Source organism: Acomys minous (genome assembly GCF_964271855.1).
Source record: "Acomys minous genome assembly, chromosome: 13".
Lineage (NCBI taxonomy): Eukaryota > Metazoa > Chordata > Mammalia > Rodentia > Muridae > Acomys > Acomys minous.
In genome coordinates, this window is record NC_140495.1 from 41,848,169 (window position 1) to 41,873,071 (window position 24,903).

At 42.2% G+C, this 24,903-nt stretch overlaps 1 protein-coding gene across 3 annotated transcripts in view; it reads right to left on the reverse strand.

Moving 5' to 3' along the window:
- Positions 1-24,903, reverse strand: part of CD109 (CD109 molecule) — a 112,300-nt gene that overhangs the window by 14,817 nt on the left and 72,580 nt on the right. For 2 of the 3 annotated variants that reach the window (XM_084752386.1, XM_084752385.1), the window contains exons 18-26: positions 16,675-16,816; positions 15,533-15,650; positions 14,019-14,132; positions 10,661-10,879; positions 9,727-9,871; positions 8,415-8,591; positions 4,382-4,463; positions 3,229-3,457; positions 1,990-2,155 (exon numbers count right to left, since the gene is read on the reverse strand). In XM_084752386.1, coding sequence (XP_084608512.1) covers positions 1,990-2,155; positions 3,229-3,457; positions 4,382-4,463; positions 8,415-8,591; positions 9,727-9,871; positions 10,661-10,879; positions 14,019-14,132; positions 15,533-15,650; positions 16,675-16,816 — 1,392 coding nt within the window. The remainder of the gene's footprint in view (positions 1-1,989; positions 2,156-3,228; positions 3,458-4,381; positions 4,464-8,414; positions 8,592-9,726; positions 9,872-10,660; positions 10,880-14,018; positions 14,133-15,532; positions 15,651-16,674; positions 16,817-24,903) is intronic. The other variant, XM_084752387.1, reaches the window with a different exon arrangement.

A 24,903-nucleotide genomic window follows, 5' to 3' on the forward strand; every position in this document is an offset into this window, starting at 1 on the left:
TTGATTAAAATGTCTTTCCCAAAGGAAATATCATATGTTTGGTGCAAGACTAAACAGTTATAAATAAAAAGGGGAAGCACACACACGATATATATAGATATAAAATCTTCCTTCCACAAATAGTTTAGGGCACTAAGGGGAGAAGCCTGTTGCAGGAATCTATCGGTAGCCAGCTCTCGGGTTCTGGGGGGCCTCTCCCCCTTTTTGTCTTCTCAAGGCTGATGTAATAAATCCAAAGTCTAAGCCACTCCAAGCAGGTCAACAGCCTTCCTGAGCTAACCCTGCCCTAGCCCTCCAGACTGTCCTCCCGTCTACAGAGACGGTGATTACGCGTCAGTGGGACGTGGGATAGAGATCAGGGATCGCAGCACAAAACAAACGCCAAGTGTCAGCCCTGGAACAAGGAATGAGGACTAGCTCTACATCAGTAACATTAGTGGTTCTCTCTCTCTCTCTCTCTCTCTCTCTCTCTCTGTGTGTGTGTGTGTGTGTGTGTGTGTGGTGTGTATGTGTGTATCTGTGTGTGTGATGTGGTATGTGTGGTTTGTGTGTGTCTGTCTGTGTCTGTGTGTGTGGTGTGGTATGTGTGTGTGTATCTGTGTGTGTGTGGTATGTATGTGTGTGTCTATGTCTGTGTGTGTGATGTGGTATGTGTGTGTGTAATTCGTGTGTCTGTGTCTGTGTGTGTGGTGTGGTATGTGTGTGTGGTTTGTGTGTGTGTATCTGTGTTTGGGGGGGTATGTGAGTGTCTGTGTGTGTGGTATGGTATGTGTGTCTGTGTGTGTGGTGTGGTATGTGTGTGTGTGGTTTGTGTCTGTGTGTCTGTGTCTGTGTGGGAGTGGTGTAGGGGGTGTGTTGTGGTGTGTGTGTGTGTGTCTGTATGTGTGGTGTGGTATGTGTGTGTGTATGGTGTGTGTGTGGTTTGTGTGTGTATGTGTCTGTGTCTTTGTGTGTGGTGTGTGTGTGGTGTGGTGTGTGTGTGTGTGGTGTGTGTCTGTGTCTGTGTCTGTGTGTGTGGTGTGGTTTGTGTCTGTGTGTCTGTGTCTGTGTGAGAGTGATGGGGTGGTGTGTGGGGAAGGTGTGGTTTGTGTGTGTCTGTGTCTGTGGTATGGTGTGTGTGTGTGTGGGTGTGTGTGTGTGTGTGTGTGTGTGGTTTGTGTATGTGTGGTGTGGTGTGTGTGTGTGTATGTGTGTGTGTACCCCATGGTAGCCAGAAAAGGGCGCTGGCTCCCTTAGAGATGGGTGTATAGGTCTTTGTGAGCTGCTTGGGTGCTGTGATTGAAACTCCAGTTCTCGTGACAGAGCAGCAAGTGTCCGTAGCTGCCGAGGCATCTCTCCAGGCCCACGTTATCCCCTTTTGAGTGAACACAACTTTGACTCAGTAGATAACTGTCTAACGTGACTTATGCACACCAACTCGCCCTACGACACATTGATCTCTGACTACTTCATACAGACTTTTGGAGGAGTAACACCTGTGCTACACAGGCCAGAAACTCAAGGAGTAACCAGCTCAAAGGGAAATTCAAGGGAGAACCTATCTAAAAGAAGAAGCCAAGCCAGACTGAGGAGTTGGCTCCGTGATTAGGAGCACAGTCTTGCTCTTACATAGTGCCTGGTTTCTTGCAGCTCAGGTCCAGGGATATACTGCCATCTACTGGCCTCTGTGGGAACTGCATGGACATGTCGCACAGACATAGATGGAGGCAAAACACCCATGATAGGTAGATAGATAGATAGATAGATAGATAGATAGATAGATAGATAGATAGATAGATAGATAGATGATAGATAGATGATCCAAGTCTTTGGGAGGTAAGGAGCAATACAGCATGCAGATACCATCCTGGTCTTGCTCTGTTGTGCATTTTTTCTATCACTCTAATGATGCAAACACTACCAATGTCATACTTAGCGTACAAACTTTTTTTCACATCTTTCCCATAATGCCCAACATTCTTTCAGCCTCAGGTGGGTCCCAGGCATTACCTTTATTCTCTGCTTGATGAGTCAGCATGCGCAAAGCATCCTCTGCTTTGGGACTCCCCACTGAAGACAGGGCATAGGTTATAAGCGCTAAGGTATAATTGTCCGAAATTCCTCTGCTGAGTTCAGACTCCAAGAACTTGACAGAGTCTTGTACGTTGACATTAGGCTTGGAATAGAAACATGCGCAATTTACTACATCTCCATATGTAAATAAAATGTACATTGAAACATCCACTCAGGGAACAATCCCAGGCCTGTGAAATGTCTGACCTCAATGTAGTCAAAGGGAATCAACAATGTTCACAGACACTGGTGCATCTGCATTCCAAAGGCAATAGTACTGCTCAGTGGGTATAATTAAGAGACACTAGTCTTTAAAAGGAATAATAGTAATAATAATAATTTAAAAACAAATTCTGCAATCTCTTTATCCCGCTGAGCATTTTAAGTCCAAGTGGCAAAAGAAAGTACACCTTCAGAAACATACTTCTTGTACATAACTTGTACATAACCCTGGGAATTGAACCTCTAAACTCAAGAGTTTGCCTTGCACAGGCCTAGCTAAGCTGAGAAATAGCCAGAGTTTAATAGAGTGGCTACTGATGTTGAGAAGTGAGATTCAATAAACAATCAGGCATCAAGCAGCCTGAGGTCTCCACGGCAACATTAAGTCAATTATATCTCTGCATATAAATCCACTCTCACCCACACGCCCACACCAACTTCTGCGGGCTGTCAGAGGTAAGTAGTTTTCACTAAATTAACAGACACTGCAATTACTCCCTAAATGTTTAAAGATCCTAAAAGCAAACAAACAAACATAAATCTTTCAAAATGACGGAGGGAGAGGACCCTGAGCTCAATCCTTAGCACTGTAAAAACAAACAAACAAACAAACAAACAAAACACAAAAACCTTCACCTCAACTTGCTAGGACATAGTCCCAAACTTTAAAGTAGATGCTTTCTCCTAACAATGAAATATTACTGACTTCTGCTCCCAATAACAAGCACGATGCATACACTAAAAGGCCTTGCACAGATTCTCCTGAGTGGGTTATTATTTTTCTTCATGTTTTGAAATATGTCCACAAATGTCCCCAAATGCAAAGCACAGGGCTATCCAAAGGCAGACGTCAACTGCAACGTAAAATTACAGAGTACTTTCCACTGCAAGACACATGTTTGGTGCATCAAGCTCCACTTTCCTTCAATTTGCAGAAGAAGACCAAAGCAGTACCTGATACTTCTTGTAGCCCAGGAGAGAAGTCATAATATAGGCTGTAAGGGTCACTGAGCTTTTATTGCCACCTTGAAGTTCACTGTGGATCACTCTTCCTGGCTCCCAGAATTCACCATTGCTTTTCTGATGTGCTTTGAGCCAAATGTATGTTCTTTGTAACACATCCTGGTCAATATCTATATAGGAATCAGCTTCCAGAAAACACTTTAAAACAAATGCTGATAGCCTTGGAGAAAGAAGGGGAAAACATATGTAAGTCCTGGAGCTCACCCTGAGCACAGGAAACAAAGCACGGTTCTCCTTCAGAAAATTCATCAGCCATGAAATGAAAGGAAAACCAGCCAAAGAGACAACATGGAAAAACTTGTCTTAGCTGCTGGGCCTGATTCTCGTTTGAGCGTGGCTAAGAAATTTCAGATCAATTCACAAGATGTCAGATTTGGAAATGAAGTTAGGAATCATCTAATTGATGTTTAGAAACAAGCTTGTGGGGCTGGAGAGATGGCTCAGGGGTAAAGAGCACTGGCTGCTCTCGCAGAGGACCCGAGTCCAATTGCCAGCAACCACATGGCGGTTCACAGCCATCCCTGGTTCCAATTCTAAGGGGGAAAAAAACGAACAACAATAACAAAACAAACAAACAAAAAAAAAACATGACCCATCTTGTCCCAGTATTTCACAAGTTGAGGATCCAGCCTTCCATGGTGCTTAAACTGCCCAGTGGTACACAGCTCTCACCACTTTAGGCATGTACCAAAAACCTCAGACATCTCAGCCCAAAGCTTTAGATAACCATTTGGCATTCACCAACAAAGTTCAGTACTTAAGTGATAGAAATGGGTATTTCTCAGTTCTATACAACTGTAGCCTAAGGGTCAAGCCCCACACACTTATATATCTACTACTTGACACCAAAATCTAGGAATGGTGTGCGTGTGCATGTGCGTGTGTGTGTGTGTGTGTGTGTGTGTGTGTGTGTGTGTGTAAAGAATACCAAGTAACAAAATAGAAAACTATTTACAGATTGACATCCTGACTCCTGACAGTGAATATCCAAAGCAATCTGTCTCATCAGAGCTTAATGTAGTGAACATACTCAGTAACACGCGTTCCACGATACAGAATTGTTTAGTTAGGAAAAGACACTCACCAAGTGCTCCCAGAAGGGTCACTATTCCCGAAAGCACTGAAGGAGCCATCTTCCCTCTGGTAGAGCAGTTCCCTTTGGTAACCTGAATATACACACATAAAAAAAAAATAAAAATCCATGTAAAACAATCCACTTGCTATCCTTCATGTTGGTGTCATGCTGGTGCCATTGACAGATAGGGGAAATGAGGAGTGATATCAAAGACCCTCTGGTCATCCAAAAGCAAGCAAAGTCAAGGTCGAGCTTTATTTACTTCTAGAATTCACCAGAAGGGTCTTGATGCTTAGCTATCTAAGATTGTCTGCTGTCTCAGAAAAACACCACCTGTCATATCATAATTACAGTTTAAGGCCAAACAATAAAACTAACTTGTCTGCTTCAATAGCAATACCACACTTCAAATTTACACACACACACACACACACGCACACGCACACGCACACGCACACGCACACACATACATCAGGCTGTAATCTTTATGCTTATGCCTAAAGTATCACTGTTGAATAGTTCAAGAGCAAATCTTGATTTTTGTATTCACTAAGCAGGAAAAATGTGAGAAGCTTCTTCTAAGTATTAAGCTAGGTGAGTCTCATAAGGCCAAGACGTGATGTCTTTTTTAACCTTTTGATAAGATACAATGAAACGGGTCAGAACTGAGATCAAGACATGAGGCCAGCATCTATGGAAACTAACACTGCAATTCCCCACCAGTGTCAAAAACTAGCCTTATTTCTATGCTAAGGGCAGCCAGTCCAGAACAAAACAGGAGCTGCACTGTCTTCCATTGTGTTGTTAACAGGTATTGCATTAATTCACTTCAGAGCAGAGTAACACTACAGACCTCCAGCTCTGCTCCCACGTAACAACAAAGGAAAGACGCAGAGCCTGGCTTAGAGCTGATTTGACTCTCTGTGGGAGGCTCTTTTGCGACCCCCTTTCTCTTTCGATGCTGGCTATGCATGCTTAGAGAAAGGACCCTTGGCTGCCTCTCCTCCAGGCAGCTGCCCTTGTCAAACCTAATTTCTACTCTATTAGCAGAAAAATGATACTGATTGACGTGGCGGTCATGTTTATTGTTAGCATAGCAATCTGCATTCTACGATAGTTATCTAAGTTGGAGATTTCTCATCAGTCAAAACCTTGGTTTTCTCCAAAAAGTTCATGTTGGTCTGCTGAAGTTTGATGCTAATTAATAAAAGGCCACCACACCTGGGCACAGGGCAAATGGGAAAGGTGTAGCTATGGTTCCCGGGCCTGGGGAGACAGAGAGAATCTTGGGAAGATGAGAGACTTGAGGAGAGGAGAGAAGGAGGTTGCATCACCGTGGGTTAGATGGAAGAGAAGTGCATGGCTGGTGTGGATGGAGATTTGGCCCCAACAAAGAGCATTCACAAGTATTTGGGATTATGGATGGGAGGTAGTTTGATAGAAATTATTAGAAGCAGATGGCATGGGATTGGGGCAGGTATCCCATACCTGCCCCACTATGGGAGGTAGTTTAGAGGATTGAGATCTGCCCTGCCCCAGGTTAACTAAGGCTATTTTAAAATATAACAGGTGTCTCTGCCTTGATTCATTGTTAGTGGGTTAAAAAATACTGCCGTAATAATAAGTATAGGCCTCATAATAAACATTATTAGGCCATACTGGTAAATTAACAACAAGTTTAGAAAGAAATAAGAGCATCACTCTTAAGTTCAGTGTTTTACACATAGATCTTTAGCTGGGAAAATAATAATATAATCAGACCTCTCTGAAAACTAAAATGCACAAGTCACAAACACGTTAGTATAACAACCTATAAACTGCCACTTACAATGGGCCAGATAAGATGCAAATTTTTTCTGGGTCGTGAGTTTTCTCTGGACTAGCCATGACTGTAAAGTAGTCACAATTTGTTAAGCTAAAGATGAAAGTACCAAAACTTACAGAACCAAAACAAAAACTAGGGCTGGGGTATAGCTCAGTAGTTCAGCCCTTTCTCGGTGTCTTCCAGGTATAGGCTTCGGTTCTGAGAGAAGGTACGGAGTATATTTTAACAAAGAAAAACATGTTTTCAACTAAGACTCAGTCCGAATCTCACCTGAAAAACAAACTGCAGGTGTTGTAACTTAAATACGTAAAGAAAGGGGTCATCTAGGCGATTCAACAGATAAAGGCACTTGCTGCCAAGCCTGAGGACCTAAGTTCGATTCCCAGTACCCACAAGGGGAAGAACAGAACCAAGTTCCAAAAGTTGTCCCCTGACCTCTACACACACATGCTCCCACACCTAGACACCAACATATACAAAATAAAAATAAATAATGTAATTTTAAAAATCTAAATATCTGAGAAAAACAGCAGTTTAACCCTTCAATTCACAGGTTCAGGATGTCCAGCCTTTGTCAGAAATGGTTTCTTTTTACATTTCTTTCTTTCTGGACAGAAAAAAAAAAATCATTCAGTGATATAGCATATAGCTGTTGGTTACAGGACCCCTGGGCCACAGAGACTTAAGTAAGACAATGCACATTTAAATAATCACATTACCCCAAAACAACACTAATGTCTTTAAAAATAAAAACTACATTGTATTTCCAAGACTTAGGAAAGACAGTTCTTTTTTTTAATTTTTTTATATATTTTTATTAATTTATTCATATTACATCTCAATGGTTATCTCATCCCTTGTGTCCTCCCATTCCTCCCTCCCTCCCATTTTCCCCTTATTCCCCTCCCCTATGACTGTGAATGAGGGGGATTACCTCCCCCTGTATATGTTCATAGGGTATCAAGGAGTCCTGCTCAAACTATGGCACCAGCCAAGGACAATACATGCAGTAAACTGCAAACTCCTACCCAGATCTAGCCAATGGACAGGACATTCTCCACAGTTGAGTGGAGAGTGGGGTCTGACTTTCACATGAACTCTGGTGCCCTATATTTGACCACATCCCCTGGATGGGGAGACCTGGTGGCACTCAGAGGGAGGATAGCAGGCTACCAAGGAAAGGCAGTTCTTAAAAGTGAGACTCTGGTGTCATAATGAAGAGTAGTGTCAGAAAACATTTGCCTTCTCCTTCAGATGAAATCTGTGGGGCAAGCCAGAAACACTGCTTGCACTTCCTGGCTGGTGCGAGCCGGCCCAGGCTGGGTAGAAGGGCTGGTGTCTACAAGTAACCTTTGAACTGTGGGAGTACTTCAGAATGCTCCTGGACCCACCCACTCGACACTCACTGAGGTGCGCTGTGAGGAGATTAGACACAGACAGCTCACCAGTCTCCAGCTTCTCTAGCCATGGATGCTGAGAGCAAGGACTCTGAAGACAAATGTTGGATCCCACCCCCAGGTTGGCCACAAACTCACCATATGGCTCTGGTCAAGCTATTTAACTTCCCTGTGTCTTGGCTTCCTTGAGATAGTAGACGGAGAGTGCTCAGAACACTGCCTGCACAAAGGCAGCACTCAGCCCACGCTAACTGTGCTATGAGCAAGCTGTCACCATAGCTGAGCAGAGTTACATCTGCCATTTTCAGAGATGCAAGCATCCACTCAGTGCACACTGTTCTGCCCTGAAGCTAACTTGTACCACATAAGGGGGGGGGGGGGGAGTGACTAACCGACCACAAATGAGCATTCATTCCTTCATTTTACTTTCTGAAAGGGTTTTTCATTAGCAGCAGTTAAGGAACAGTTGGCTACCTGAAGATGAGTGGCACCTCCCCAAACTACCACTCGCCCCACCAATCACGGACAGATGCAATGCCCACCTATTCCACAATATGGCCTAGGGAGACCCTGACCTATAAATAAATGCAAACTTGCTTTTTAACAAATAAAGGGGGGCTGGAGAGATGGCTCAGCAGTTGGGAGCACTGACTGTTCTTCCAGAGGACCCAGGTTCAATTCCCAGCACCCACATGGCAGCTCACAATCGTCTGTAACTCCAAAATTTAACACCCGTAGACATACAATGCACATAAAATAAAAATAAATAAATTTTTAAAAATAAAATAAAATTAAATAAAGGCATGCACCTACTGCTTACCTTGCCTCATAAACAAAAGGGCCTTTTCCCTTAAATTGTCTCTCAGCTGTTTCTGTTTGGTCAGATAATCCAAGATGTAAATATTTGGAGCAAAATTTATCATATTCTGTTCGCCGCAGCCATACGGCATCCGTATCAGCGAGGCCAAGCCATTGACGGAAGGACCAAGAATATCACCTGAAAGCACAAAGCACTAGGCTCAGCGGGCAATGCTCACTCACTCACTCTTCCCTGCTGGCAGCAGGTGGTCTCAGCTCAGTGCACGCGTCTGTCATAGAAGTGAGCGGGACAGAGCAGAAACAATCAAAGCAAGAGTGATGCTGTAGATCACAACTTGTGGATTATGTGGTAAGTCAAGGGGCTTCTGCCTAGGTATCAGTAGGCTATAAACCAAGTGTTCCTTTAGATCCAAATGTCAATCAAAATCTCAGGAGGAGACTCAAATGCATTGGGAAAAGCATTGCAGGTTACTGGACAGTAACTAGAAGGAAGTGACAGATTACTAGAATCTTGGCGGGAAAACTCTCCTAGGCAAGAAGAGTTCTCAAGCCTTGCTTACCAAACTCACTGGTGGAAAGTTTTCAAACTTCACTTGCCCTGATGATAGATAGCCTAAGAAATTCTAGTTCAGTGTGTTTAGAGAAAAAACCCAGACATCTGAGTTTTTAAACTTATTACGTAAGATGAGGATCCTCAACAGTGGCCAAGAGGTCCAGAGTCCAGGAGCTTTTCTCTAGGTCACAGTGGGTGTGGTCACAGGGTATCTGTGCATGAGAAGCAACAACATCGGAAACCCAAAGCTTCCAGCCAGGCATGGGGATGCGTGTCTATAGTCCCAGCAAAGAAGCCGGGACACATAGATCTGGACTTCAAGGCCAGCCTGGGATGCTTATAGATTTCAAGACCAGAGTAGGCTACATACCAAGACCTTATCTCAGTAAACAAAGAGCCAGTGATGTAGGTCATGGGTAAAGTACTTGCCTAGTGTGCACAAAGCCCTGTGTTTCATCTTGGAAAGGAGGGAGAAAGGTTAAGGGACGGAAAAAGGAAGAGAGGAAAAGAGGAAGGAAGGAGGGAAGAGGAAGCAAGCTCAGACCCACCCCAGACATACTAGATCAGAATTTCCTGTTAAGCAAGACCTCACACACATGGATGAAAAGCGCCGATCTAAGTTACAGCCATTGACGACAACTAAAGCCTTTTACCATCTCTTCTCATTGGGGCTAAGTAAGACGATATAGCTATAAATAAATGAAAAAATATATTATTGCATGCAAACCAGCCAGTACGTGGTGACACACACTATTCTTACCAACTGCTGTGATCCAAACTCTCTCGCTGCCATTGACCGTATCAGGAGGAAACAAGAAAGTCAAAGTTTTCTGGGTAGTTTGTACTTTCTTGTCAGTCAGATCCAGTAGAATAGATTGTGAATATGACTTTTCTATCCCTTCCGCCTGTGGGGATAGAAACACAGCGTGACCTCTGCTTATCTGTTAACAGAGAACTGTGTGCAGACGTGAAGACAAACATCCAGTCTGCTATGAACGCAGCTACACAATCCAGACCCACCTACCGCTTCCTGATTCTGACTTCAAACATGTTAAGCATTTGCTTTCTGGTTAAGAAGAAAGCATCTCGTGGAACTGGAATAGAAGTGGGAGTGACAAAGGGAACGGGGGAAAACATGACAAAGAAAACCCTGGGGTGTAGCTCATCTGTTGTTAACCAAACCGGGGCTCTGAACACCTCAACTGAGATCTCTAGCTGGACAGAGATTCAAACCCAAGGCAGCACCACCCCAGAACACGAGTGGCCATCCACTGGGCTGAGCTGGGTTTCCATGGCACAACATCCTCTCAAAACAGCAGTCTACAAAAATCTACCTTGAGGCGTTCCAAAATGCCCTACCTTACCGACCTGACCATGACCCAATAGGATCCCAATATAACACAGTTTGAGGATATTAAAAGAAAAAAAAATGACTTCTTAAAAATACCTAACCTTCCTAACAGGCATGTGTCTGCCCAAATCAAAAGAGGAAAATGGAGATATTTTTATACAGCTTGCGCGTGTTGTCTTTTTACAGACAAATGAGAAAACAACTAGACATTACCAAGGCAGTGGAGGAGAGAAGAAGTTTTAGGATTACCAACAAATTCCACACAGAAACGCCATCTCCCATTTGATTTTCCATTCCACACGCTGTTTCCACCACCATATCCAGCTAAGCCCCAATTATTTACCTTCACTAAAACCATCTGGGTGACAACGTCAGAAGCAATGGGCGAGGCCGCTTTCACTGTGATGGGAATTTCTCCCAGGTGTGTTGCCTTGATAGGGAAAAACAAAGTGACCCCATCCTCGCTGGGCACTAGAGCAGTCTGCTGGTACGAGGTATCATTGACGTCAATTGAAGACATTAAAATATCAAAGTTGCTGCTGTCCTCAACGAGTACTATAACCTGGGAGGGAGAAAAATAAAAAACCCAAAGGTTTTGTATTAAAAAAAAAAAAAGTCTCTGTAGAGTGTTTTCCATAGCTATTTTAAATGATGCTATAGGTATGAGACTCACAACCAGAGAAAAACGAGACAAAGATTAGGCCAAGAAGGGGAAAAATGGGAAGGAAATGAGAGAAAACTAGTTTATTATGTGCATTCCTCTTGTATCTCAAGATACATCTTGGGAAAGGCATTTCTTGCCCTTGTTTTCAGTCGTTTCACTAACTTCTCTCATTTAACAAGGCCATTGAGTGGTGGGACTAGACACAAAAAGGCCATTTCAAACGCTAATCTCACCGCCTCCTAATTTAACTGTCGTCTAAGAGTCACGGGTCCTATTAGGCAAGCAGGTTGACTATCGTTTTATCTACTGAGAATCTCTGCAAAAACTATTCAAGGAAAAGTGTGGTTAACGCAGTAGTAGTCCTAAAGCATATCTGATTTACAAACCTTTATTAAAATGCCAAAGTTTCTACTCTAAGTAGTATTCTCTCGGGTTTTTTGGTTTTTTTGTTGTTTATGTAGTTTTGGTTTGTCTCATTGTGTAGTCCTGGCTGACCTGAAACGTGCTATGGAAGATCAGGCTGGCTTTGAATTCACAGAGATATGCCTGCCTCTGCCTCCTCTGCCCCTCTGCCCCTCTGGACCCTCTGCCCCTCTGCCCCTGCCTCTGCCTCTGCCTCTGCCTCTGCCTCTGCCAAGTTCTGGGATTAAAGAAGTACACCATTATGCACAAAGATGAGGGAGGGTTTAGAGCAGCAGTTTGCAGCCTGTGGGTCGCTGCCCCTTTAGGAGTTGAGTAACCTTTTCACTGGGGTTAAGTAAGACGAGCTGCATATCAGATATTTACATTATGAGTCATGACTAGCAAAAATATACTCATGAAGAGAAATGAAAAGAATTGTGTGGTTGGAGGTGACCACAACCTGAGGAACTCTATTAAGAGGTCACATCACTAGGAAAGTTGAGCACCACTGGTTTAGAATCTTACTTTGTAAGCCTAGCTGGCCTAAAATTCATTATGTAAACCAGGCTAGCGTCAAACTTGCAACAATCACCCCTGCCTCCCCCTTCCCCACCCCCGACTCTGCCACCCAAGGGCTAGGACTATAGGTGTGTCCCACCACAACCAGCATGGGCCTTTTTTTTTTTTTTACAAAGTATTTTCCAAATGATTTTCTCATAATAATTTGTTCTTATATTAATGATATCTATAAAATAGATAAGGAAGCTACAATCATGTTATTGAGTTATGAGTGGCAAACTGGATATAGCATCTTCTGCTCATTATACTGTAACCATCTGACCACACTGAATAGGACAGCTAACAAAATGCTGGAGCTGAGTACAGCTCAGTGGTTGGGTTGTTCCTAGTCAATCCCCAACACAATAATAATAATAATAATAATAATAATAATAATAATAAGAAGAAGAAGAAGAAGAAGAAGAAGAAGAAGAAGAAGAAGAAAACATTTTGACTCACTATGCAGATGTACACACTTAAAGAAATCATGGCACTCCATACAATAAAGTTAGCCACATATGCTTATTTATCGTAGGGCAGAAAACTAAACCATTTGGCTAACGCAAATGAAAGAACAACACAAGCAGTCCTTAAGTCCCAACCCTTGCCTTGCAGCAAACTGACTGCTTAAGGAGACGCAGGAACATGACTCACAAAATAATCCCTGAAAACATAATACACTGAATAACCATGGAGACTGCAAACAAAACAGAGTGGGTGAGGCACCTTGGGAAAGGAATCCTAGCTGCAACCTGTCTCAAAGAGAATAAATTCTTACCAACTTCAGTGGGTACAAAATGGTAAGGAGATGAAAAAACACACTCTAGATATGGAAGAGCAGGAAGAAACGCAGGGAAGTGGGAGGGGGAAAGGCACATCCCCAAGGCCAAAAGGAAGGATTTGTACTGGAAAAATAAGAGAAGGTGCAGACATTCTAATAATACACCCAGACGCTTATAAACAGAAGAAATCACTATCAAAGTATGTATACATTCCCAGCAAAATACAAAATGCTTGAAGGGGTGTCAGATGTGGCTTCCTCCCTGTGTTAGTCAGGGAATTGATAGTTGTTAGAGGGACTCCAAAGGACCTCCAGATACTGTTACTGTCTTGGTTTCCCACAGAAGCTAAGCTCCTATTGCTGAAGATACCACACACTTTAGTTATGCTAAAGTCAATCGTGCCACCAAAAGCTTCCTCCTTGCTGGCTTGCCTTCATAATGCCAACGGCTGCTATTTAGGCACCTTTGGGAGACAAGAAGCATTAACGTCTTACCCACGCGTGGATTTTGCATGCTTACAGTCCCAATCTGTCCAGCAAGAAATGCCCAGTGTGGAACAACAGTTATGGTGAGGACCAACTGCTTTCTCATTAGTTCTAAGGCCCACTCTGTGTTTATACCCGTAGACTAGTGCTGTTCTCAGCCTCGGAGACAAAACAACAAATGGAGATTAATACCCAGACTTGGCCCACGACCTTCAGTTATGGCTGGGAGAGGCACTCAAAGGGTCCATCCCATCCTTGAGCTATTGGAAGTTTTAATGCCTGGAAGGAGACTCATCGTCTTCAGTGGTGTAGTCACTTGAAAGCTATCTATACTTTGGGAGCAGCCACACACACATACACACACACACACACACACACACACACACACACACACACACACACACACACACACACGCTTATGCGGGTGGCCCTAGTTAAAGGCAAGTGGGCCACAGTACCAAAGAAATAGAAAAAGACATGGAAATGGGAAGAGGAACCTACTAAAAGGGGGCGGAGAGTGGAAGGAGGATAAAAGGGTGACGTTAATGTGACTAGAATGTATTACGTATAAGTATGAAATTGTCAGAGAGTAAACTAAATTTTTCTTAATATTTCAAATTACCAAGCTTAAAAAAAAAATAATAATAAAACCAATAGAAACATATATAAGCCAAAAAAAATTGGTTAAGATGGTTAAAAGAAAATGCTTGGAGATCCTGATGCTCAGGTGCCTACTATGCAACCAGTCAATAATCAATCCCTCTGGTTTTCCCAAAGTGTAAATAACCAACAAAGGCCTGAAGTCATTACCTTAGTGGCATCTTTCAAATAATTGAATATGGTTACTTCCAAAGCAAATTCTTCACCTCTGATAACAGAGTAGGGAAGATTCAGGTAAATGAAAAATGGCTGGAAGGCATGAAACTAGAAAGAACACAAAAATACATGCTTTGATTCAGATTTTTTAAATGCGTGACAGTATATACAAGATCAATGTCCTCAGAACTTCACAGCCTATAACCCCTAAATCACCTATTAACAGCTTACACCAGATGAATGCTGGCAAGCTGACCTGACTGTTATTTAACAGTGTAATCACCATACTGTATTAGGGTCCTGATAGTGGCCAAGCACTTCATAAACTATTTGTGAAATCATTATACCCCCTAAGGGTGCTGTGTTCCTATTTTATTTTTTTTTTAATGGTGTTCAGAAATCTCTACTACAAGTGAAGATACCAGAGACACGCCCCATTCTCTCTGATACCGAAACAGGCTGCCACTCTGTTACACTCTACTGACGCCATGATTGCGTCAAAAGTTACTGTCCAATCAGTCTCTGTTTGAGACTCACATAGGGGAAATCTTAATGTAGCCCGCCCAGTAATGTTCTTCCTACTGTGTTGTCACATACATGTACACTCACGTGCATGTGACCCAACTCTGAAACTGTTAGTCAAGACCTACAGGCGAGGCCAGACCCCATCCCTTGCCTGAAATTAAGCCTGGTGACTTAAGGCCAAGTGGTCCCAACAGCCGAAGTACATCCCTCTAGCAGACGTGGTCAAGCCATGCCCTTATGGGCCCCTGCAGCCAAAGCCAACATGAATGGGGGTGAAGGGTGTTTTTTGAAATTCAGTTGCCTATTTCTCAAGTGTGAACTTTGGAGACAGCAACACCATCTCACAATGCCAAAAGGTTGGACACAGTCTGCCAGGTTTATGTAAACATTTACAGGGTGAACATCTTAGGTTGTCACAGTGATCCAAGGGCAATAGTGGCATTTTGTGAAATGAAGTTCTCCAACACTTAGGACTGTCCCAAACAATGAGCAACTACTGTCTTGTATTCCTCATGGGTCTTGATTTATTTATTATTAGCATGTGGTTTGTTATTTGGGACACAGAAATAAGATTTGTTGCTAGGTGCATTTGACTTTTCAGATCATGTAATGTAAGATGCCATATAAGTATCTATACAGATATTAATAGTTGCTTAGACATCCACAATGTTTAAATGACCAAGGCTTCCACGTAATTCCATATACAAACCCAAAGCACAGTTATTTCTACAAATTTCACTTAGAGATAATAATGAGCCAACAAAAAAAAAAATAGTTGTTATAGAGGCTTTTAGGAGTGATAGCTACTGGACTAAAAAAGATGTTGACACAGATGAAGGCAAAAAGGTAAAGTCACAGTTAACCATGACCAATGGTTAGTCATTGGTCTGACTGACAATGAATAGTCAGTCATTTTCTGAGCTTCATTTCATTAGATTTTTGACCCTCCCCCCGCATCCCCCACTCCTTGTCAGTATTTCTACCTCTGCTGGAACAGTTGTTAGCCCAAGGCCCAAGTCTTCTGAGATGACAAAAGCAGAAGCCACCCAAGAAGTGATGGAATCAGGTACAGTAACTTCAAAGTCTTGGTACATCTTGGACCTGAAGTCAACACAAATACAGAAATTACAAAACAAGATTTCACATAATTCCAAATAAGTCTACATAACTAACAATCATTGGAAAATTTTTAATTTTCTATTTACATATCTAAGTATAAAACGATAGCATTTCAGCTTCTCAAGAAACAGTTTATAATGTCAAACTTTTCACACTCCAATAGAATCCATAAGCTTAATACCTTCTCAATTAACTACTATATTTTCACAAGCTTTTAGAGACATATTTTCAAGCTTTATTCCTCCAGTATTCCTCTCTCAATTTACAGATAAGTTTTGGGGTGTTGTTTGTTTGTTTGTTTGTTTGTCTTTGTCTATATCCCTATCAATTCTGTTATGGATTTTCCTCCAACAAAAACCAGTGTTCTTCAAGGAAGTTTAATTCACCTTTCCTTTTAAAAAGGGACTTGATGGGGCTGGACGGATGGCTCAACGGTTAAGAACACTGACTCCTCTTCCAAAGGTCCTGAGTTCAATTCCCAGCAACCACATGGTGGCTCACAACCATCTATAATGTGATCTGATGCCCTCTTCTGGTGTGCAGGTGTACCTGCAGGCAGAACACTGTATACAAAATAATAGATAAATTTTTTTAAGATTTTTAAATTTTAAAAAAAGCAACTTGATGAGCTGGGGTGGGTAGGTAGGAGGGCTCCCCTTTTCTGAGAAACAGGGAGGGCTCGGAGGAAGAAGGAGAAAGAGTGAGACCAGGAGGGGAGGGGGGGAGAAGCTATGCTTGAGATGTAAAGCAAATTAATTAATTAATTAATTAATTAATTAATTTTTAAATTAAAAAAAGCCCCACCTTCTCCTTGACAATACTTTTATGGCCACAATCTGCACATGGTTCCGCCACACAGTGCAGTTAGTGTCAATCACTGCCATTCTAAACCCAAACTCCTTGACACACAACACTTATGCTTAAAACACACTAGAAAGTAGTAAATATTGCTCAAAGCACACACTAAGCAAAACATAAATGGACAACGAACTTCACAGATCTTTACCCCATGTGGGAATCCAGCCATATCCAGGTTTCTGGAAAGTGGCTCCTGACATGTGGGTCGCTACCTGAAGAAAAGTCTTGCAAATCAACCTGGTTTCCCTCGTTCTCCTCCATAAATCGTTCGGCATACTCTGCGGTATCATCTGCAATAAAGTATTGATGATGGTGAGGAAAGAAAAGGCACTGGAGAGAAAGAGCTGCACACTTGTTCAACTCTTTACTTCCTGAAGAAGAGGCCTGGGCAGCAGACAAATGACCTCAGACCTAAGCCACGTGGACAGTGACCTCAGAGCTAAAAATGTTCTTCCGATCTCCTCTGTTCCAATGATCAATAACTGTAAATTTAGGGTTTAGTTACCTAATTTATTTAAATTTAAGTTATTAAAGTTAAATCACATTTTAAGCCCACCTATGATTTTTATGTGCTTCTTCTTTGACAGCTCCTTGATGGGCTTGGTTCAGCCTAAGAAACTATAGTCTGTTCATGTGTTGGATTTTGCATTTTAAAAAAAACTACCAAGAAGAGACTTGATACCCTATGAGCATATACAGGGGGAGGAGGTCCCCCTCAGTCACAGTCATAGGGGGGGTGGGGAGTAAGGGGAAAATAGGAGGGAGGGAGGAATGGGAGGATACAAGGGATGGGATGAGAATTGAGATGTAATATGAATAAATTAATAAAATATATTTTAAAACCGATATAAAGAACAGAGAAGCAAAAAAAAAACCACATGTGGCTATTAAGACTTTTGAGTGATTTAATTCCTTTTTCAACTTTTCTGTAAATCTAATATTATTGCAAACTATGAGCCAACATGGTGATGTACACCTTTAATGCCAGCACTCAGGAGATAGAAGCAGGAGAATCTCTTTGAGTTCAAGGCCAGCCTGGTCTACATAGTAATTTTCAGGATAGCCACTGCTATCTACAGAGACCCTATCATTTTTTTTTAATTTAAAATACAATGCAAGAAAATTACACCATAGTATGTAGGCACCAAGTAAGTACCTAGGCTATGAAGGTGATTACAATGAAATCTCTTTATAGCCTATAGTGAAAATTAAAAATTGCAGTAAACATGAAAGGATGATCATATGTAGGGTCTACTAAACAGAAAATAGTTAAACTTACAAGGAATCTGAATGATTAAAAAGAATCTCAGTATAAAATACTCCTTTTGCAGTGAGTTGCCCACATTCTGGTTTCTGTAAGTCTTAATATTAAGGGCAGCCCGTACAGAAGAGAAAACTGAGCCAAGCACAAAGCCGTCTCCAGAATACAACAGTATTTGTAAAAATGGCATCACTGAGAAGGAGGAATGGTTGGGTTCAGACTTTGAGTATGTAAGTCAAACTAAAGGCTTTGGACTGCATTTTGTAAGCAATGATCACTGAGGTCTAAAATAAAGGAAAATAGATTAACCTGTGTTTTGCAAAGTTAACTCTAGCATCAATATGAAAAATGGTTTGGTGCCGTGGAGAACAGTGTTAGGAGGCGGCGGCCAAGGAGATGAAGATGACAACTGTAAGCAAGGTGGTGACGAGAGGGTAGGAGACGGCCTGAAGGTGTTCTCTCATTTTCAGATATTAGCTTTGAATCCTCAGACATCTATGTTTTATTTAGAATACACACACAGATGTCAAGAAATTAGTAGGAGCACAGGGTGCACTTTGAAAGGAGAAGAAGAAGCAATGGCATAAAGGCTTAAAGGGGAACAATGGAATGGAAAGTTAAATTGTAATTGGGTGTGGGAAGACAGGATAGAAGAAGGAATATGCAGAGGGATAAGTAACTCCAACAGGGCCTGGAGAGATGGCTCAGAGGTTAAGAGCACTGCCTACTCTTCTAAAGGTCCTAAGTTCAATTCCCAACAACCACATGGTGGCTCACAACCATCTACAATGAAGTCTGGTGCCCTCTTCTGGCCTGCAGGTGTTACATGTCAGCAGAACACTGTATACATAATAAATAAATAAATAAATATCACTCAAACAATCAAATGGAAGCCTATCCACTACTTTGGAAGCTTCCTTGAAATATGAACACACACACACACACACACACACACACACACACACACACGCATACACATAACAGAGCCAAAGAAAGAGCTCAGCAGTTAAGAACCTTCATTGCTCTTGCACTGTACCCCACTCTAGTGCAAAGTCACAGACTGAGAAATATATGAGTAACATGAACTTGATGAGAAAAAAGACATAAAGACATAAAGTTAGGTGTGGGAGGAGTTAGGTGTGGGAGGAGTTAGGTGTGGGAGGAGTTAGGTATGGGAGGAGTTAGGCATGGGAGGAGTTAGGTGTGGGAGGAGTTAGGTGTGGGAGGAGTTAGGTGTTGGAGGAGTTAGGTGTGGGAGGAGTTAGGTATGGGAGGAGTTAGGTATGGGAGGAGTTAGGTGTGGGAGGAGTTAGGTGTGGGAGGAGTTAGGTATGGGAGGAGTTAGGTGTGGGAGGAGTTAGGTGTGGGAGGAGTTAGGTATGGGAGGAGTTAGGTATGGGAGGAGGAGTTAGGTATGGGAGGAGTTAGGTATGGGAAGAGTTAGGCATGGGAGGAGTTGGAGAAAGGAAAGATAACGATCAAAACACGTTGTGTAAATCTCTCAAAGAATAAAATAAAATAAAAATTTTAATTAAAGTTCTAAAACTTAAGAGACAAATCCATATTGATTTTGAGTGGCATGAATTCCTAGTCAACAAGATCATAGAGGGAAACCTCTCCCAGGTAAGGAAAGATATATCCATACAATTACAAGAAGCACACAGAATGCCAAAGGGACAAGGCCAGAGAAGACAATCCCCACAGCACACCATTAAAATACCAGGAATACAGAACAAAGAAAGATGACTGAAAACTGCAAGAGTAAAAACACAAGGAAAAAACATCATAATAACAGCTAATTTCTCACCAGAAACTTTGAGATCCAGAAGAGCCTGGAGCAATACATCCCATGCGTATGTGATCATCTCAACAGATGCAAAAGAAAAAAAGAAAAAGAAAAGCCCATGACAAAATCAAGCATGTCTTCGTGACAAAAGTCCTAGGACTAGAGGAAAAATCATCATCAACAAATGGTCCTGGGGAAACTGGATGTTCACATGAAGAGAATAAATTAGATCCGTATCTATCACCTTGCACCAAAACTAACTCCAAACGGATCAAAGACCTAAATGTGAAACTCGAAACTCCTGAAAGAAAACATGATATACATAGAGGAAAAGATTTTTTGATTAGGATTCCCTGTGCCTAATAATTAAGGCCAACAATTGGCAAGAGAGACTTTATAAAACTAAAAATCCTGGGCATAACTAAAAACAAATAACAAAAAAACCCAATCAATTGGGTAAAGAGGAGGCCCACAGGGGAGGGAAGAACCTTTGTCAGCTACACGTTGGACAGGGAATTAACATCCAGAAGATAGAAAGAACTCAAGAGACAGAGCCAAAACCACGATTGACCCACTCCGGGCCTGCCACTTGAACAAAGTTTTCAAAAGATTAAAAAAAAAAAGTCTAAAAAAAAAAATCTCTCAAAAAAAATGTTCATTGTCCCCAGCAATTAGAGAAATGAAAATCAAAGCAACTTGATTTTATGTTATTTCAGTCAGAATGGAAGGGATGTCATGAAAAACCCAACCACTGTGGGTGGGACTGCACACTGCTCCAGCCACTCTGGAAATAAGGGATGGGAAAACTCAAAGGACTAAAGATAAATCTACCATGTGACTGAACTATGCCACCCCTTGGCATGTGCCCAGAAGGCTCCATCATAGGCCACAAATACATGCTCAGCCATGTTCACTGCTGCTCTGTTCACAAAAGCTAGGAAATGGAAATGTCCTTTAAGTAATGAATGAATAATGAAAATGTGGGCCATAGACCCGACAATACCTCTCAGTAGAAAATAAAAAGGAAACCCTGAGCTTTGCAGGTAGATGAATGGACTTAGAAAAGTTCATGTGACTGAGGTAACCCAGCCCCGGGAAAGCAAACACTGTATGTTCTCTCTCACCTGAGGCTCCTAACTATTCCAAATCTTCAGATACAAGCACAAGCCCTGCACTGACTGCAGAAGTCAGGAAAGTAGAAAGGGGCCATCGCTGGCGTGGCAGGCAGTTAGAGAAGAGGAATGGCAGGGTACACGTGATCTGAGGGGAGAAATAGAGAAAACGGGGGGCTCTAATTAGAAATCTGGGAGAGATAAATACAGAATAGGGGACAAAGGTAAAATAACAGTCAGGAGGTCCGAAAAGGCCATAAAGAATCACACTGTTAACCACCTTTCAAAATGCCTATAATGCATGTTAGTTAGTACACAAGTTACATACATGCATGCATACAAACATACATACATACTACATACATACATACATACATACATACATACATACATACATACACACATACATAGGTAAAATGAAAATTTCCCATCTGGGCTGACAATGCTCCCTCCAAGAGTCAAAGACCATCTAACAACAACAACAACAACAACAAAATCAAAGGCATAAGGCCACCTTTTGAGTTGTTGTTTTCAGGGATATCCCAGAGACCCCTGTTGGGGGTTGGTCTGATGCTCTTCATATTCAGATACTAAATATCTCACATACACCAAATGATGTTGTACAAAATTTGATCCCCAATAGTCTCTGAGTGGTTAAATAAAAATAAAATAAAATAAAATAAAATAAATAAAAAAGGCTGGAGCCTGTAGCTGGGTGGAGTAGAGGTAGGCTGGGCTGGGAGTCCCAGGAGGGACCACCTGCAGGAGAACCGAAGCGAGGGGAGGAAGAAGAAGATGGAGAAAGAAGACATGGCCTGGTGGAGCAGACCCAGCCCAGACTGGATGGTTTATTGGCAAGGAACTTGGGGGATGCAGCTTAGAGATAGCCAGACTAGCTTAGAAAAATCAGTTTAAATCACACCTGCCCACTTATTGTGCCAAAGGCATTTAAATCAATTAATTAGTCTCTGTCTCCATTATTGGGGGGAGGGGCTAGCCTGGTCATAGAATAGCCCCTCTAGAGTTTAATAAATAATTCCGCAACAGATCCCTAAAGCATGTGAGGCCATTGCTCTTACCCTTGGTTGCCTGCCATCCCCAGAGGTAGCAAGTAAGTCCCTATTTCTGAGGACACCATGCACATCAGACGCAGGGCCCAGAGGTCCGTGAGTGGAGCTGGCCTGAACGCCTAGCTGACTAACTGGCTTTTTTATGGTACCAGAAGGAGACAAGCAAGTCTCCAAAAGAAGGAAGCAGCCAACAGTCCCACCCAGCTCTGACACCTACGAACCACAGTAATAACCAACATGGTAGGATGGCCTAATGGTTCAGTAGGGGCACAGGTACCCTACAGTAACGCACAGCTCTCTAATTGGATCTAAGGGCCTCTCAACAAGAGGAGGATGATGCCTGGTGCTGGCAACCTAGCCAGCTACTCGGGGCTAGAGCGAGGTCATGGATCTTGAAGGAGAACCTACAACCGCCCCATGTACTAAGCCAGCAAATCCTTAACTATATTCTAAGCATTTGTCCTTACATACACAGGCAAAGTGTAGCCCTCATCCCTCATCAAGGAAATTTCTCTTTGCAACAGACAGAGACCATTACCGAAAACCACCAATCAAAATGCAAAGTTGTGGAGTCCAGCCCCAACTGACACATCTACGACACAACTCTTGTGCCTAAGATTCAAGGAACACTCCAGAAAGGAGACTGTGGAAAGACTGTAAGAGCCAGAGGAACAGGGAGTGAGACTGTGTCTTCTAGGAATGGCAGAAGTTATACCCGTGCATCAACATGAAATGGACAAGGACAGCAGGAATATAGTAAGGTGGACGGGGAAAGCCCAGGAGGCGTCGATCCTACACAAAGAACTACAGGCAACTAAGGAATACTGAGAGCAGGAGAGACAGTCTTGCCCACATTAGAGCACGCCAGTTTGGTTATCCAACATCCAATGGTCAGCCCGGAAAACATAGACACACAAGTAACATTATAAAGACTCAGAAGGGGGCTGGACCGATGGCTCAGCAGTTAAGAGCACTGGCTGCTCTTCCAGAGGTCCCAGATTCAATTCCCAGCACCCACACGGCAGCTCACAACTGTCTATAACTCCTGTTCCAGGAGATCCAACACCCTCACGCATGCGAACAAAATACCGATATACATAAAATAAAAATAAAGTATAAAGACTGAGAAGGTTGTATTTATGTATTTAGGAATACACACATGCATATGTATTACACACACACACACACACACACACACACACATATATATATATATATAATGAAAAAAGAAGTCATTAATTTTAAAGAGAACAAGGAGAGATGTATGGGAGGCTTTGGATAAAGGAAAGGAAAGGGGAAATTATAATTTCAAATTTTAATTTTTAAGAAAGAAAGCCAAAAAAACTTAAAATTTTTTAAATTAGTTAAGAGGCAACTCTGCTCTGTGCCTGGGCGTACTTCAGTCTCCTGTAACATGCTGTCCCTGCCCACACGGCCCTGTAACATGCTGTCCCTGCCCACACGGCCCTGTAACATGCTGTCCCTTCCCACGTGGCCCTGTAACGTGCTGTCCCTCCCCACCATGGCCTTGGCACAGCCAGCTGGTGTCTCAGTGTGCCCCTTAGCCCAAGGCAGACCCCACTGCCTCTAATATGCTAGGTGTGCACTTAATTTCATCACTGTCTATTGGATAGTGAGTAAATGATCCGAATCTAAGAGATGAGATAAATGAGAAATTGCCAAAATGTCAAGCATGGGTGAAGAACCTTGAGTTTCTTAAACAATCCACTATGTATATTGATACAGGATAAACTATGACTTTATGTCTAATGTCCTAGTAATCCTGCAAAATACATAATGTTGTTAACTCTATGTGGAAGGGAGAAACTTAAGGCTTAAAAGGTTTCAACTATTTGCCCTGGGTCATACTTTTTTTTTTTCATGTGTATGTACGGTTTTTCTTTTTGTTTTGTTTTGGGTTTTTTGGGGGTTTTTTTTGCCTGTATATATGTCTACACACCATGTGCATATGGTACATGGTGAGACCAGATAAAAGGGCACTGGATCCCCTAAAACTGTAGTTACAGGTAGTTGTGAGCCACCTTGTAGGTGCTGGGAATCAAACTCAGGTCCTCTTAAAAGGCAGCCAGTGTTCTTAACTACTGAGCCATCACTTCAGCCCCTATGATCATAATTCCTGAATCAAAGCCAGCAGTGTATGACAACAAACTCCTTTGTTAAACACTATACTACTTTTCAGAGAAAGAGAAGAATTTTAAGGAGAAGTACTAGCATGAATTTTTTTTAATTAGGCATATGAGGAAAGAATGATTTCATACGAGAAAAAGAGTTAAATCATATTAACTATTTGTCAAAGAAAGGGAACACAAGGCTGTAAGGGTAGAGATTTAAAACTTGATTTGTTACATAGTGGATGAGAGCTATTTGTAAGGCATGAGAGTTCAGAAACGGGAGCAAGATAAACAACTTGAGTTGGCACCGGCATAGTGATAATACAAGTTAGACGGACCTTCAAATCCTCCAGGGTAACAACATTGGGACTTAGAATCCTAGACGTAAAAGAAGTTGATGATGTTAATGATAATTCAAAAGAGTGACAGTTGATGGTTTTGAGCTTCAAAATGTAGGTAGATCTTGTCTCAACGTGGTCTAAAAAGTGGCCAAGAACATCTCGAACCCTATGGAGCTGCTTATTCTGAGACAGAAGAGGAAAAATGAATGCCCATCACCTGGGTAGCTGTCTGGGGAGTATAAGGCTTCTCTTGTGGTGAAAAAGTAGAAACTTCTCAGGCAAGGACATAGTAGGTACAGTTCTCCCCTGGCATCCTGGCTAGGTGCCACAACCCCTAAGTGCTCAAGTCCTGAATACAAAGCAGTGTAGTCCTTCAGATAACCCATACATTCCCAGACACATTTAAGCCACCTCTGTGCTACTTCTGACACCCAATGTAATAAACATAGTACAATAGTAAAATATAACGTTATGTAAATAGTTATTATACTGTACAAGAATAAGAAAAAGTCTATAAATGTTCAGTACAGAAATCATTTTTAAACTGTGTTTGTGATCCCACCAATGTGGAACACATGGACCCAGCCACATTGCTGGCAATAAACTGCGTACTGCAGTGGGCATCAGGCAAGACTGTTCTTGTAGAGGAGCAACAGAAAAAGTTGTGAGTGAAGG